General features: G+C 39.2%; 1 protein-coding gene across 1 annotated transcript; it reads left to right on the forward strand.

Annotated features, from left to right (window-relative positions):
- The first annotated feature begins 5,798 nt into the window (after window positions 1-5,798).
- LOC100374921 (doublesex- and mab-3-related transcription factor A2-like) lies at window positions 5,799-14,961 on the forward strand. Its single transcript, XM_002734449.3, has 2 exons — window positions 5,799-6,341; window positions 13,441-14,961. Exons 1-2 carry the CDS (start codon window positions 5,897-5,899, stop codon window positions 14,379-14,381), a joined length of 1,386 nt encoding a protein of 461 aa, XP_002734495.1. The 5' UTR covers window positions 5,799-5,896; the 3' UTR covers window positions 14,382-14,961.
- Window positions 14,962-16,182: the final 1,221 nt, after the last annotated feature.

Consider the following 16,182-nt stretch of genomic DNA (forward strand, 5'->3'; position numbering starts at 1 on the left):
CATGTTTAACGACATTACCCAAATGTATATTAATTTAACATATAGTAGTCATTCTTCCCAGCGTGTGTGACGAGAGATACGTTTAATATAATTTAATATTTCAAGTGTTAAGATAGTTAATTGTGTTGATCCGCCACTGTCGTCGATAATGGTCACTGGAATATTTTGGTTAGTTCAAGTTAGTCACTGATACGGGACGTGTCATTCAAAGTCATTTCGAGTATGACACGTCTACAGTGTTCTCGGCGACGAATCGTATGGTACTAGTATTTGGCTGAGTATACAAGGATATATTTTGTATGAAAGTTAAAATAGTTATTGTATATGAATGCATAACTAATATATATGTTTGTCATGCGGGTTATAAGTGGAAAACAATATTATATTATAAACATCGAGTTCGGCTTCGTATGCCCTCTTTATAGTTCCATCGGAGCACACAATTATTCGGGAAAACAAAAGAACAAAGAATTCACAACATCTTGACAATATCGGCAGTGCTAAAACTGCAAGAAATTTGATCATTTGGGTTTAATTTGTTTGTCATGCGTCAGTGAAATAAACAGGTCACAGGGAGTGCATATATGTAAACCAGATATGATTGAACTTGGACAGACATGGTTCACAGTGAATTCTCACACAGGTTATGACATGTCAAGACAGTGGAGAGATTCTTTGTGATCCGAGATGTACGAATGAATTCCGTTTAAATTTCAAAAGACCAAAATAGCTCACTATTTTCCCTGGGCCTTTTACAGCATCATCACTACCAACACAACAATACAGGAATAATTCATTGGCACCAGCGTAATTATATCACTGGCCAGCTTGTTGTTAACGGAGCAATTATTTTTTTACCTCCTTCAATGTACTTATGTTTTTCGGGGGCGTGTATTCCGCTGCTGAAAGAGTTGAACAAATTAATATCAGCAAACAAATATACCATTTTGTTGAACGCACAAAACGACTTAAATCAAATTTAACTACGTATTTTTATAACGGAGTCACCGACGCGGAAACATGTTTTAAAGAATTGTTAAAGAAGATAAAATCCACTCGGCCCCGTAACCAAGTGTGGAAGTAAACACTAATACACTTATAAGAGATGTTTTATATTTCGTACGGTCGTCGGGTTCCATCGCCAGTAAACAAAATAAAAAAACAAACACAGACAAACAATAAATAAATAGTAAATAAATAAATAAAATAAAAACTTTACCCATTTGAAAATGCCGGCTAAACCTTTGTTTTTTCCCCTTTGATTGTTGACCTTTTGAAGTTCACATGAAACGCTGAGAATGTTTGAAATTCTGAAATCTGAAAACAAAGATTTTTGGAATTCCATCATCATTTCCGACACTTTCTTAATGCACTCATATCTATGTGACTAGCCTGGACTATGTGGGAGTGAGACTGGTGATATTTCAAACGAAATGTACCATTTCATTTTAAATTGAGCGTGTGACGGCCGTGGCGGTCGACAACTGTTAAGGCTGACAGAGTGACAACTTAGCGAACTCATCAACTGCAGTTTTACTAACACACAAAGGAAACCGGCAATGACAGGTGACTGCACTAAACAAATACATCTCGCTTGTTAAAATGTTTGTTTTCTTGTGTAACTTTGTTTACACACCAAATCTATCTCTTGACCGTACACTCTAAACACACCCAACAAAAGACGACTTCTCCACACTGTGTGTCATAAACGGAAAACAAACCCCCAACGACCCAGTAAGTCATGTATGCTTATTTCTGTCGTTTTAAAACTCTCTTCCCCATAGCGGATAAGTTCTAGTGTTCGACGTTTTGCAGTTTTTAACGGTTTCAAAAACAACCCCTCATATATAAAAGAATTCGCAGCGCAATTAGCGAGAGCAATTTGTTCAGAGGGCTGTAGAATTGGCTGCCAGAGGACGCTCTTTCATTGTCTGTTATTGTTTTTAGGGCGTAGCCGAACTTCACGCTAAACTTGGCTTGAGGACCCCGTAAAGTAAACCCTGCATGACAGCACATTGTATTATGGAAAATAAATTGAATATTAGCGGAGTTCTTCTGCCAACTCTTGTCTCTGTCACCAATTTAGGCCACGTTTGACTATCTGAGAGCAGCCGGCCGTGGGGAAAGAGCCACAATTTCAAAGATTACGATCGGTTGCAAGCGAGGGTATCAGGGCGCCTGAACAGTAACAAACATAAGAAAGATGGTGCAATGATCTAATTGGCCCCAGTCAGCTATCGTGATGTCTGTCTATTCATGTCACACTAGATATCTCGATTGCCCCGAGGCGAGTAGTTCACATACAGCGTCAAGCTCACTCCCAACCAATTAAGAGCCAAACTGGCTTTTTGTCTCTCGAAGGTCATTCTTTATTTGCTTGGCATGACAAAATAGCACAATGCAAACTGTCAAATTGTGTGATGTCTACTTTCTTCATCACAGACAATTCTCAGGGCAGATGTTTGGACTGATTCCTTTTTCTTTTTTATATACTTCTATACAAACGTTAGACTCTAGTTTAAGCGATGGGGACGGCCGCATGGACACCACCGCTATATAGAGAAGCGCGGCTGAAAACGTCGCCGAGAAATCAAACTTTTCAATAAACGAGGCTGCCTGTACTGTCGTGTCGGTTTGAGCAGATGGCACCGAGTAACCGCGAGAACTTAGGGGGTGACTTGATTCGACTTACAACCCATTCACGGGTTTCCTCTTAAGATGTTTTTTAATAAGACAATTACAAAATCAGTAAGGGACGACTGATTGAATAGAATGGAACACGGCGGAGTGCCCAACGTTGCGTTACACAGGCATATTATAACACTAACGAATGCAACAATTTCGTGAAGAAGAAAACAACAAAGATGGGTGGGGAAATGCAAGCGTAACCAAGTGTTGATGTGAGCTGTGACGTTTCTCTGTTAACCGCCAGCATTTTAGAGCATACACATTGAAGATCACGATTGATGGTCTCATGGTAATATTTACAATTTACGTTGCCATGGCAATCATCAATTTAAATTAAAACCAGTTGTAAGTACACGGTAGCGGCGTTGCCATAGCTCTCTTGGAAAGCACTGACATTTTTACTCCCGGGAATGTTGATCAGACTTGTTGATGTATTTTTCACAAGGTAGTAAAAATACACCGATGCTGTTTCATCGGAGAAGGAAACAGATTCAGAGGGAAGCACATCACTAATCTCTCTCGACTAATTAAGAACAGAAGAACCTCGTAAACTCCAACAAATCAACAAGTTGGTTTATAATGAGGCAAGGGACGTCTTGTAACATGACTAATTTACTCTCTCGAGCCGAGGGATTGAGCAGCCAAAACCGGCATGTGTGTTTTGGCAGTATTGTGCCCGTCTTCTAATCGTGTTGTTCGGTTGAAATCACGCTATTCATATGCACTCTATACAGAGAAATCAAATAATCTATACACCTAACAATGTGCACAAAGACTTCGATCTTTCTTTTTCTCCCTGCAGTGGCTACTGTACCTCTTTTTTTCTTTTATAGACTGAATGGACCAAAACCCTTGTGTGGTGGTGTGACTGGTAGCGGCATTGTTCGTTTGCCGAAATTAGCCTTAATAGTCCCATCCTTCAATGTAAGCATATTTAACTCGCTATTATTATTGAGCCAGCAAAAGAGTGAACACAGTTAGATACGTTTACAAATTAGCACTTCATTTATATTATTATAATTTGAAAAAAAATATCACAATTTCAAAATCTATCATAAGTGGGAGGAGAAGGGGGACATTTTTGTCGTAGTGTTGGTGATTCCAGTCAGAGCTCCTTTTCAAATCGCGTCTTTTCACTTCAAAGTCTTTTTTTTTCGTTTGGTCATCTTGTTTATTGATCACATATAACGGGTTAGGGGAGGGAAAGTTGTTGAATGAAGTTCCGAGGCTACGACCCGGGTAACTTTAATGTATAATGGTCTGGAACAAGTGACCACTGGGTATTTCGGAGGTTACGTACGGAGACCCCGATTGTGATGGCTCGCAAAAGAAAAAAAAAAGTGATCTTCGGTGAACAAACCAGTCGTCTGTGTCGTGTGACTGAAATGCTGTACCACGTTTGGTAATTTGTTTAGCAATATAACAGAAAAAAATGTGGAATCACTACGGAAAACCCGCCTTAGAAAAAAAAGGGACAAACGAGCGATGTGAGAGAGACAGGGTAGAGCGATCGCATGCATTGGGTAGTTGAATAACTTTATACACACCACATAGAGCTTTCAGGTTTTATGAATTCGCTCACTGTAGCATGTGCAAATTTATTGTGCGGTGATGTCTTTATATCGCACAGAAACCAACAACACACACACAACGAGCCATTCAGTGCCTGACCTGATGGTACACAATTACCTTTTTAGATCACAAAACAGGTTTTGCCATCGCCACTGAAAGCACGTTTTTGTCCCCTTTTCATCGCCGTCTCTACTAGCTTTTGTATACAGTGGGGTGGGGATGATGTTTTCATAGAGCCCGGATTGTATGTGCTTTTTATGCAAGGAAAGAAAAAAAAAAGATTCGCCTTCTGAAAAGTTAAACACGTTTTAGGCTGGTCTCTAGCATCTGAAAAGGAAATCCCGTTATATATATTAGTGTACTACATCCTTAACACGGAAACGACCTAATATACGTTAAACTAGAATGCTTCATAGTGCGGCCCGGTACCATGTTTTAGGGAGTGTAATCGTCAGTAACCTCAGATAGCAGAGTAGAATTCACAGGTTAAGTTATGCGAGGTATTTGAAATGGGCATAGTGTCAAGTGACATATCACGAGCTCGGCCTTGGTTTGATAATGTTGCGTTTTCTGCACTCGTGTTGTTGATATCGTCGATGTTCAAGACATATTATTGCAAGTTGTTTAGGATTAAACAAATGCAGCAGCGAATGTCTTGGTTTTCAAAAAAAGGTGCTTAGTGTATTTCTCGATACTGCTTTAGACACGAGATGGTGCGCTGAGGTCCGCAGTCTCGAATTTGACTAAGAGTCCTGATGGATAGGGAAAGGGGAGGGGAGAGGGAGGAGGGTGACACTGCTCCCAAGCCGAAAACATTTGGGAGTGTTAGCATTTACGATGTTAGCTATAGAGATTATGGTAATTGGCTTGACTGTTAAGTAAACGATGACACAGCGTCACCGAAGCCTGCAGCGAAAGCGTGCAAATAGTTTGTGAAAACACCAAGAGTTCCTTGCTATTTGATTGACATCTAGTGACCAACAACGGACTCCAGTCTGTGTACCAGGGATATCACGTAAACCTTATCAGTGATTTAATCATTGATATTTAACCGTGAAAAGTCCACGACTTTTTCCACTTTTGTTTCTTGAATTTGTACGTACATGCAGTGGGTGAAGACTCGTGAAGGTATTTCTGTGTGTGGGATTATCGGATGCCACAGTCATCAAGCTGTGTAAGGGTTTGGTCAGTAAAACAAACTGTCATCGTCACTGGATAACCAATCATTTAAATATACAGGACCTAGTCAGCTACTTTTGTTGATGTTACCATTACCATTCTTTCTCATCCCAGTGAAACGACTAACTGTCAGCTTCTTGCAGCTCTCCACCAATCACCACACGCCTATTAAAAGTCGGGGTGTTCGACACTAACCAATCACACTCGGCGATACGCATCACTGGGAGCGACTTTTCAATTTCTGGTAAAACAAATAAGTACCGAACCGGCAAAAGAGGGCGGCGCTAACAAGCGACGTTGTTGAACGAGGCTTATAGTCAACGGAGTAGGGGTAACTCACTTTTAACAGTATTGTGGTTGTGAGTGTACAACATTGGGGACACCAAAACTTGCTATCGTCGGCGTTTCATTTACTGGTCCACGGTCACTAGTCGACTGACGGCAACTTGCAGACAGGATGAGTTTGAATAACCACATGGAGCAACAATCTCGATCGCAACATATATCGACATCGGCGGCGGGACACCACCACCACCAGCAGCAGCCGCCAACGCTGCTCATTAGAACCGAGAAGCCGTACCCGCGGACACCGAAGTGTGCACGTTGTCGCAACCACGGCGTGGTGTCAGCACTGAAGGGACACAAACGCTATTGTCGATGGCGGGACTGTGTCTGCGCCAAATGCACCCTGATCGCAGAGAGACAGCGTGTCATGGCCGCACAAGTTGCACTCAGGCGTCAGCAGGCGCAGGAAGAAAACGAAGCTCGAGAGCTGGGCTTCTTATATGGTAACGCCGAAAGTGCAATATTTGCAATGAACGCTTCATCAGCTGCGGCGACATCAAAAACATATGGATCATATCGGGCGACACCACCCAACGATACTGACCCAATGAGCCCAGGTAAGTGATAGGCACTATTGTGCGTTGGTATTATTATTATTATTATACATGCACTATCAAGACAACTACACTCAGATCCAAGTTTCGCTTAATTACTTTTTATAATTTTAAGTTATCAAAATCGTTACTTACAGTAACCAAACACATTGCGAAATTTCTGCATAACTTAACTCCTCACTGCAAGTTGGTACTATACACCAAGCAAAGCACGCAAAAAATCCACTTCAATACTGATAGTTCTTTATTTATTTACTATATAATGTGTCCACTTAATTATTCTCACGTTTATTTCAAGGTGCTTAGTTTTTAATCGATTGTCCAATTAATCAATTACAAAACAAATTTACAGAAAACGGAAACAAATCACATAATTAAACACAGAATCGTGTTGAACAGAGAGGGGAAAGGTCGTCGTAAACGTGGGAAGCAAAGCCGTTATTTTTTTTAAGGAATGTACTTATACATTAAATTGACAACTTGCCGTATGTACGAATTCGCCGATGTAATCGGATAACGATGTATAAATAAAACAACATTGAAACATACAATATAGTGCGTTACTACATGTGTGCGTCACTCACATGTGATCAACTCCAAGTTTAAAATGCAGAAAAGAAAACAATGAAATAAAACAACACGCGATCAGTTAAAAACAAAACTAAATAGAGAACTATTAGTCATGGAAAGAACTAATTATTTTTATTTCATTTGTATCAGCTCTTGATTGTACTAACCTTCGATAAGAACACTCTGGTGTGTTCGTTAATAACAAAGAAGTGAGAAAACGAAAATCTGTTTTTTTAATTGTCACTGGTGCCATTGAGCCTGGAAGAATACGTTTATCCGGATATTAACTTGTGTTTCTAAAGTATGATGTAACCTTCATGTACAGATCAAAACAATTTTAGACAGTTTATAGGGTGGATCGGCAACTGACTTCGTTCACAATGAATAGTCACTTATTTTTGAAAGCAAAAAAGTTCCGACACTTCAATATTTGTGCATGAGTACGTGTAAGGACTGTTTGTTTGCCACCGTTATACGCCGAGTAGCCGCGTAATGACTCGCATATGTAGTCAAGATTTCTACCAATGAGTCACGATCACATCGACATGAAAGCGTTTATGTGATTTTTGAAAACGAAACTGAAGTTGCTTTGTTGGTGAAGTTAATGTTCTGAAGCTAATGCGCCTGGTTGATACCGGACACTTTCACTAGGAACGGCCAAACTTTCAGTTGATCGCACTGTTGGTGGTGTCCACCGGTACACACTCTAACTATGTTGGTGGCCGCTCTTAGCGGGATAATTTCAAGCGAGCTGGTGCACATGGAGTTTTTGGCGATCGGTCGATGACTTGATATGCTATCGATCTTCGTTGAGTAAATGGTTTCAAGTGGCTATCAACAAATTGGAACCGTTATCTCCGATCAGAGACTCACTGTCACAGTTACACATTAAAGTCTACAGTCTGGCAAAACTTTGAAAACAAACACGGAATATTAAAACTGCTTTGTACGTTATTTTTTTATTACCGAATAACTTAAATGCGAAAGTTGACACCGAATTTGGGCTTCTCGCTGTTGTCAATCTGGGTAAGATTACGACTGTTTCGAACTCTTAAACTAAACAGCCAATTACCAGTTATTTCGTCAAATAAATTAATGATTTTAGAACAATAAGTTTATACAGTTATTCTGTTTGGCGCCGCTTCATTTGTTACCAACGTTTGATGATTCGTTTATGACGGGTACATTTGCTCGGCTAGCGATAACATGAGAAGCAGAATAAGTTTCGTCACATAAATTTTTACAGACTTATGTTTATGCCAAATAAACAAAATTGAAAACATTTACTTTCAGACGAGTTGACGCTCAAATTTCTAAAACACTTTTCTGAAACTTTTTGTCTTTTGTGTGTTTATAAATTACAAAACGTTCGCGTGTATGTGTACAAAGATGAGCCCCCATGGCCTTCAGGATTTCCCCTATCTCCTCATGGATTCGTTTTTGGAAATATGAAAACGCAATTATATTATTACAATGTTTGCAATAATCACCGAGAACGACCTTTGTACGACGCTGAGATATACCTTGTGCACGTTCTGGTCCGACTAATTTCCCTGTGAATACCAGTGTTGCCAGTGCTGGAATAATGTGCTTCAATGTGTGTTCCGTTTCCCATGGGACACGCCGCGATGCAGGGGGCTTGAACTCTGAAGAACTCACATTATTCGTGGATCTGAAGAAAATTTAACAAATTAGATTGATATTATTTATCTAAACCAAAACCGTGTAAGATGACAACAAAGAACACTTTCGACGTTTCTCGCAAAAGATTGAGGCGTGAAGGAACCGGCGTTCATCGGGCAACGCAATCTGTTAAGCCCATACTTTGGATGTAGGCCCCTTCCATATTGCACAGTAACTCATTTATTATAAAACATTTCATAAAACGAAACTCTTTTGTTTTGAAAAACCAGCGATAGTTATCGATAAATGCGGCTGTTTCAAAACCACTGTTGTGATTTTGAAAAAAAAAAATCGATCGCTCGACTGGGCGGTTGATCGCAGACCATTTGAGTCTTTTATACGGTGATCAAGTACACGCGGGGAAACCGGTGAAAAGCTCTTTAGTCAAGCCACAATCTGGTTAAATAGTTTGCAGTAGACTTCTATAGAATGGTATGATACCTGTCAAGGAAAGATGTATCCCCTGGTTTGCCATCATTGTGATATATCAATATCTATTACTTGTATAATCGCTGACTGTGGCGTCGCCTTGCAACGACGTGCAGGCCGGCAATACGACTTTCTTTTCATCGCCGCTCGTTATTACTATACCACTGACAGGGTTGACTCAGAATTGATTCAAGTCTGGTAAGTCGTGCGCGATAATATTTAAAATGGTTTAAATAAAAAAAAAATGAAAAAATAAATAAAAACGACTAAAAAATCGTCGATAACAGGGACTGTGAAATTTTCCAACTTTTAAGTGAAATCAATAAATTTAAATTCAAGTTATGAAACAGAATATGGAGACTGACAGCTTTATTTGAATGTATGGGTATCAACATTATAATGCTTTTTTACCATTTTTTTTATAAATACTAAAACAGTTAATAACTAAAATAACGTAGTGGCGTTGGGCACGTACTATTATCTTTTCGTTTCCTTCTGTTTTGTTTTGTTTTCGTGTTTACATTTTCGTGTGAAAACACATCTCGATGTATCAGAACAAAGAAACTATTTTTTTTATAATACAAGCTTGAATGAAACAATTTTATCGTTTTGGCATGTGACGAGGAGGAAGAGCAATCAGGATTTAACATGTTACCTATTTGCATAGTTAAGAGATATTGTATTGGACTCACAAATTACCCGGATGTGAAATCCATCATGTTTGCTAATATTCCAGTAATTTGGCGAAATTTATAACTAAGCTATTGCCATGGCAATCAAACCCCACCAAACACTCGGAATGCAGGCACTCATTAAAGTAATGGCAAATGGCTAGATTCTGTAGGCATACTTACAGCGGATGATTTTTTAATAAATATGTGGTATTTCCGGTGATGTAGCAAAGTGGTAGAAATCGGGTGCAATGATTGCTTTTTGATGGATTGTGCGGCAAATAATTAAATCTGGTATTTCGGAAATGAAATTCGTCGTTTCTTTCCAGCCATTGTCGACGTCTTGCTACTGACGCGACTCTTGACGAGGACAAAAACACTCCGAAATTGCTGCGTGGTAACTCCGGCGACTGCGTTATTAGATTCCCGGTGAATGGGAGCGATTATTGGATCCGAGTGAGTCTAGTGTACTCGTTAAGTGAATTGATATTCCGTCAATTTCAACAGCCTCTATTTCCTATTTTTCATTTTTTATTAGTAAATCGGGATCGTTTAATCGTCATTTGGAATGCAAATTGGGGTAGAATCGCGCGTCTATCACCGGAACAAAGAAGTTTTGTGGCTTTTCTGAATTGAGCGTGCTGCTCATTCGCCGTACACTAGTTGTAACGTATGGACGGTAACATACGGCAATTGTCTTCGCTCACCTTATCGAAGACTAATCGATTCGCCGATTTTAAAACAAAATAAAAATGTGTGGATGTCTGATTATTGCGTTCCGGTCAAATAATGTTTTTTTTTCTTTCTGTACTACACCAACGATTACCAACACAGGCTATTCAGTGTAGCAAATAACTGGAAAAACGTGCTAAAAATTGAGCACGAAAACACGGATATTTTGTGGGCTGGAAATTGCGCAGATTATTTCGGCATGGCTAGCTGCGTGAGATTGGTTTCCGTAATGAATACACGTGTGGTGGTACGCTCCACAGTCCTCGAGTTAACACAAAAACGCAGCTTGATTCGAATCAAATGAAACTCGCCGATTTGAATCAGAAAGACGTGCGACAATAATATCGACTTTACGGAGACGGCGTTATATAGTTAAGTTCTGCATGCGGCTTTATATTTCTTACGAGTGTGCTCGAGAGAAGTCCCTAAATTAAAGTGTTTCGTATCCATTCTAACCAGTGACGTTGCCCAGGATATGTATAGGTAAAAATAAACGTGTCTGCTTTTAACTTCAGAGTATTTTGATAACTTAATTAAACTGGGCACTTATTCAACTACACGTGCACGCACGTGCGCGAAGATGATATCAAACTGGATACAGTAACTGTAATCAACAGAAATATTTTTCTTTTAAATTCTGGGGCTTCGGTGATTTTGATGGAATGTCTAGAAGCGTACAGTATATTGTACATTATGCTAGACTACTTAATAATTTACACATGTACAACGATCCTGGATCAATTACAAATAAAGAATGATCTCCTTTTTAAAAATAAAAAAAAAAAAAAATGAACGAATTAATTAATTATAGCGTGAAGCTAAATACAGTGAGTGGAGTCGTGGGTTTCTTTGTTCCGGGCCACTCTCCATGTAGTCGCTCACAGAACGTACGACGCTTCTCACAATGACAGCGTAGAAATATTATCAATAGTGACCAATTTGTAAAAATATGTTATGTTTTACTACTGTTTTAAGTGTTTCTAAAAGAACACTTCATCGTGTTTCTACTTGTTACACTAATTTTAGCTTCGTTTGAAATGTTTTGCGGACTCTCGTTCCACTACCGCCAAATGGAGAATCACGTGCAAATTATTTAAAATTGCCACTACACGTTTTGTTTAGTTTTAATTGATTTGGCTTAAAGTTTTAATAGTTTAGTTTTGTTTTAAAAGTTGTAATGGTTTAGTTTAGTTTTGCTAAAGTTTGAATAGTTTACTTGATTTGGTTTTAAATTACCTCGGTTGTTTGGTTTAGTCTGGGTTTGCTATGTTTAGTTGTCTAGTTTGGAATTGGATCGATTTGGGTTTGTTGAGTTTTGTGTTGGTATTTATTCCCATGTTTTTCTTTGTTTAGTTTCGTAATGTACTGAGTGGCTTGGTTTGGTGTTATATAGTTTATATATATATTTAATTTATGTTTTAATTTAGTTTATGTTTGCTAAATTTAGTTTATGTTTGTTTAATTTAGGTCTAGTTCACTGTGCCATTGAAATGACAATACCCAAAGACTCGAGTAACTAATTACCGACTAACTTACACAGAGCCTTGCAAAGAGCCCCCACACGCGATGAATTATTCACGATGTACCCCCTAACGTGACTATAATGAACATACTTGCGATAAAGTCATCGCGAATATCAATAAATTACTTGCCTGGGTAATGAATGTATATTTCCTATTCTCGTACAACGTGCAGGGCTCTAAGTGAACATATTATTTTCATAAGTCTTCACTGCAAAAAATCAATTTGAGTTTTACGCTTTCCGAATCATATAATATGCATTCCTCTTCCACGTATAAACGCGTATTTAAATACGAACGCCGTAAAATCACCATAGAGCCCGAGAATACATTACAAAACAACCTCTGAAGGAATATAATGAAAAAACCTCAAATAAAAATTACATTTGGTCGTATAATTTGAATTTATTCGATATTAAACGTCACATCTGTTTTAATCCGCGGGGATGAATAATGCTAGTTTCTTTACGTAGAAAGTTGCGAGTGGCTTTAGGGACCGCACGGCGCCGGTTCCAGTATGTGCGCCTCCGTACAGGACGCATTAACAGGAGTCAATATGATTGCGATCTCGCAATTAAACACGGAGCCCTTTATAATCACTTTTTGTGTTTTAGGTGTAAGTAACGACGAATCTCTTCAGCTAAGACAATATGTCAACATATACGACGCATTTAACACTCCATTAACTCGGCGTTATACACAGTAATCACATTTGCCACTACATATTGGCAGAGTATAGCTTTCGTAATCTCATTTCGCCACTGATGAGACCCTTTTCCCGCAAGTTCGACAAAATACCCCCCTCCAGCAAGGTTCTAGGCAGTACATTAATGTCTATACCGCGTTCGTTCCACACAAATTGCTTCTCAAACGCTGGGCCACCCCAATCGATTTAACAATTCAATTTTACTTATATTTATTGCGAATCAATCGAGTCGAAAATATGTTCTCACTATTTACTCACTTTCAAATGATGCCGCGATTTTACAATTTTACACTCGAGTTTGTTTATTAGCACGCGAATGGGAGCAGGAATGGGTGATAACCATATTAACGGCTCATAATGATATGTACTTTCTAAGTTGTTCAAAGACTTTTCTATGAAAATATTAGAAAGTTTCCTAACTCTTTGCACTTAGCCGGGGGACTCAAGACCAACACGTATGAGTGGGCTTCAGTGATATTATTTATGAGTAAGATTTATATAGTTTGACTAAAATGGAGAATTGAAGTTCTGCTCTTTGATAGAGGGTCAAATTTCTATTTTTTTCACAATAAGATGAGGTTAAAACGACATGGTCAATTGCAATGTCTCATTATAATGTCTATACAACACAAACCGAAGTGTACTAACTTGGGAGACGAACTGAAAATGACATAGCATCACGAGTTTATTTTATTTCTTTTTCAAAGTCGGTGGTGTTTTTATGCACCCAAACTTTCAAATCCGTGCTGTTATCTATATTATAAACTTAATCTACGTATTAATTATTTCAGAGATGAAAAGACAGAAGGTGGATCTCAACTTCCCCGGAGTAAATAGCGCAACCACGTCATCATCAATAACCGCGGACCGAAGATCAGCATCACCTGCATCGACGGCCAGCGACAGCGGGGTCATATCACCCGGGATTATCCCGTCTTCGTCGGCAGACGCAAGAACCGCATCAGCGTCTCCAGATATGACACCAGTGACACCGAAGGAAGAACCCCACAGTCCAACAAGTGAAGACGACGTCAAGTCAGACCACTACTCAGCGAGGGACGAAAATTCTCCGAGATCCTCGCCATCGCTCCCACCACCCCCGCCTCGATCTTCAAAACATCACGAATCCAGTATCTTTAACTCAACAGACAGCTCCCGAGCGCATCGTTCCCCTATCGAGATTCTAGCTTCAGTGTTTCCTAGTCAGAAAAGAAGTGTGCTACAGCTTATACTACAAGGGTGTAACGGGGACGTGGTACAGGCAATCGAACAGGTGTTGAACAACCACAATTCGGCACAACATTTCAGTACAATTGCGACTACAACCTCAAACGGAACAGTGCTAACACATCGGCCGTATTTATCGTCATCACCTTTGAGTTCACCTGGTCTTAAGTCGGCCTTCTCTCCCATACCCACATCAGATAGGGGTGTTCACACTACAGTCGGGATGGGTCTGAACCCAGCAGTTCGTTTCGCGTATGCGCCACACCCACGAGGCTTTGCATTTGTCAGTCCTTATCCACCAGCAATGATGCCCGCTGCCATGGCATCGAGACAAGTCACGGACTATAGTTTTAGCGGTCTGATGAGGGGGATGTCACATGGTCACAAAGAACCACACAGAGCACCCAACGGCAGCTCAGGTGTCTTCCCAATGTATTCATCCGCATGTAGATGTAAATCGTGTTTATCAAATGACAAATCACAACCGTGTATACATGATCAGTGAACCAATTTTGTATTATTGAATATAGTTTATTTTTATTTTTATTTCGAACGTCGACTTCCCACCAAAGCGCTCGTTTTATTCCAGGGAACGATAGATTTATTTGGAAATTCTGCAAGAGACTTTTAGTATGAAAAAACTACGACGAATATAATATAATACATATTCATACCGATTTCAAAACGACTGTTTTATTTGCTTCTTTGTTACGTCGGTGTGTCTAAATGTTTTGCCATTTTCTCTATTTTTGGCAAATTGTAAATACTTTATCTTGGTCATTGTACTAGCTACAATTTTTATTCTAAATATACGAGTTGTAAATTTTATTTGTTTTATAAATATTGGGTCGAAAAAAGCCACCAGAGATGTTGAAACGTGGGCATCTGAAAACCGCCACTGCGTCTTTGGAGACATGTGCGGACTCCGAGTCATTCGGGGGATCTCTGGCAATGAACCATTATCTTGTTTCTTAGTAGAGTGTCGATACACACTTTTAACTAGCTATTAGATATCATCCAATAGCCGTCGACCGTTTTATTAGCATTATGATATCTAAATACATATAGCATCAATAAAAGTGACGTCATGAGTATATTGTGTATTTCAGGTTACGTTGATTAAGGGTCAATCTTATTTGTATTTACTTTCTGTCCGACAACTGGTAGAATAACACCAAAACAAACCCATTCACAGTGACAGTGAAATAGAACGTCTGGGCCCTCCATAGTTATGTTTTGAGCATATTCGGTGGAACGAAGCACGTCAACTTCCCACCCCACAATATGCTGTCAGAACTGCACTACTGGGAAACTGACGTTTTTCACATATCATCCAGTAACAAGATTTCATATAAGTGTTGTACAGTAAATGCTGTCGTGTAGTAGCTGCTTTTGTGTATTTCTTTCTAATCTAGGAGCTTTATGAAAATAAAAAATGACATTCTGGTAAAGATGTCACGTAATAGAGAGTCCTCATGACAATTGTAGTTAAACATGGCACCAATTTAAAAAATAATAATAACGAACATTATCATGACAATTGTCGACATTATCATGTTTGCAACTATACTGTGCAGTGGTAGCATTTTTAATTCATGTAAATATATTTAAACTTTCTTCTTACAGTTAAGTATTTTTTGGCGTTAAATAAGATTGGATTTATCGCCACATTTCCATGACGACAAAATAAAAATCAGTTAAAATGTTAACTATGTTGTTACCATCAATCCTCGTATATGAATATTTTAGTATGTTTGTTTGTTGTTAATGATTTGTGTCTCAGACAACTTTCTTTAGCGTTGAGGGGAGGGGGGTACGCACTGCTGTTGATGGCCCTTCAAAACGACTAACAATTATCCGGGAAAATCAAACTCCAGTCAGAAGTGTCTAATGAGAATAGAGCTTATATAAACACCAAGGATTAGGCAGCCAGGTATCGACATCATTCATTGTACCCTACTGCCTTGAGGCAAGGATATTTAGTGCTGGAATGGGGCGTTTTGTGGGCTTTCATACCATGATTGGACGCAGTCACTGGAAGTGGCCTTTCAGAACTACCAACATCGTCTTTTAACTGTCTTTAATGTGCGAAAAATCACGGCCAAATAGAGACCACAATTAAAATCCTAACCTGTCAATCACCCTTTGCACTAACTTCTTAGGAACAATACTTCAAGCAAGATTAGTAAATTCGAATGTATATTCAATTTCCAGTTTTTCAACTTCTCAATAAAGTTCCACGTGTATTTATTAAACGCGTGCCCGCTTCAGAAGACGCCGACGACGTTTTTATGTTGCATCATTTT

The sequence above is a fragment of the Saccoglossus kowalevskii genome, chromosome 9 (assembly GCF_978046115.1).
Source record: "Saccoglossus kowalevskii chromosome 9, keSacKowa6.1, whole genome shotgun sequence".
NCBI classification, from domain to species: domain Eukaryota; kingdom Metazoa; phylum Hemichordata; class Enteropneusta; family Harrimaniidae; genus Saccoglossus; species Saccoglossus kowalevskii.

What these genes read in the sequence shown, in the direction of transcription:
- LOC100374921 (XM_002734449.3), top strand. Translation starts at nt 5,897, where the DNA reads ATGAGTTTGAATAACCACATGGAGCAACAATCTCGATCGCAACATATA. An exon ending in TACTGACCCAATGAGCCCAG is followed by an intron (nt 6,342 to 13,440) that starts GTAAGTGATAGG and finishes TAATTATTTCAG; the next exon opens with AGATGAAAAGACAGAAGGTG.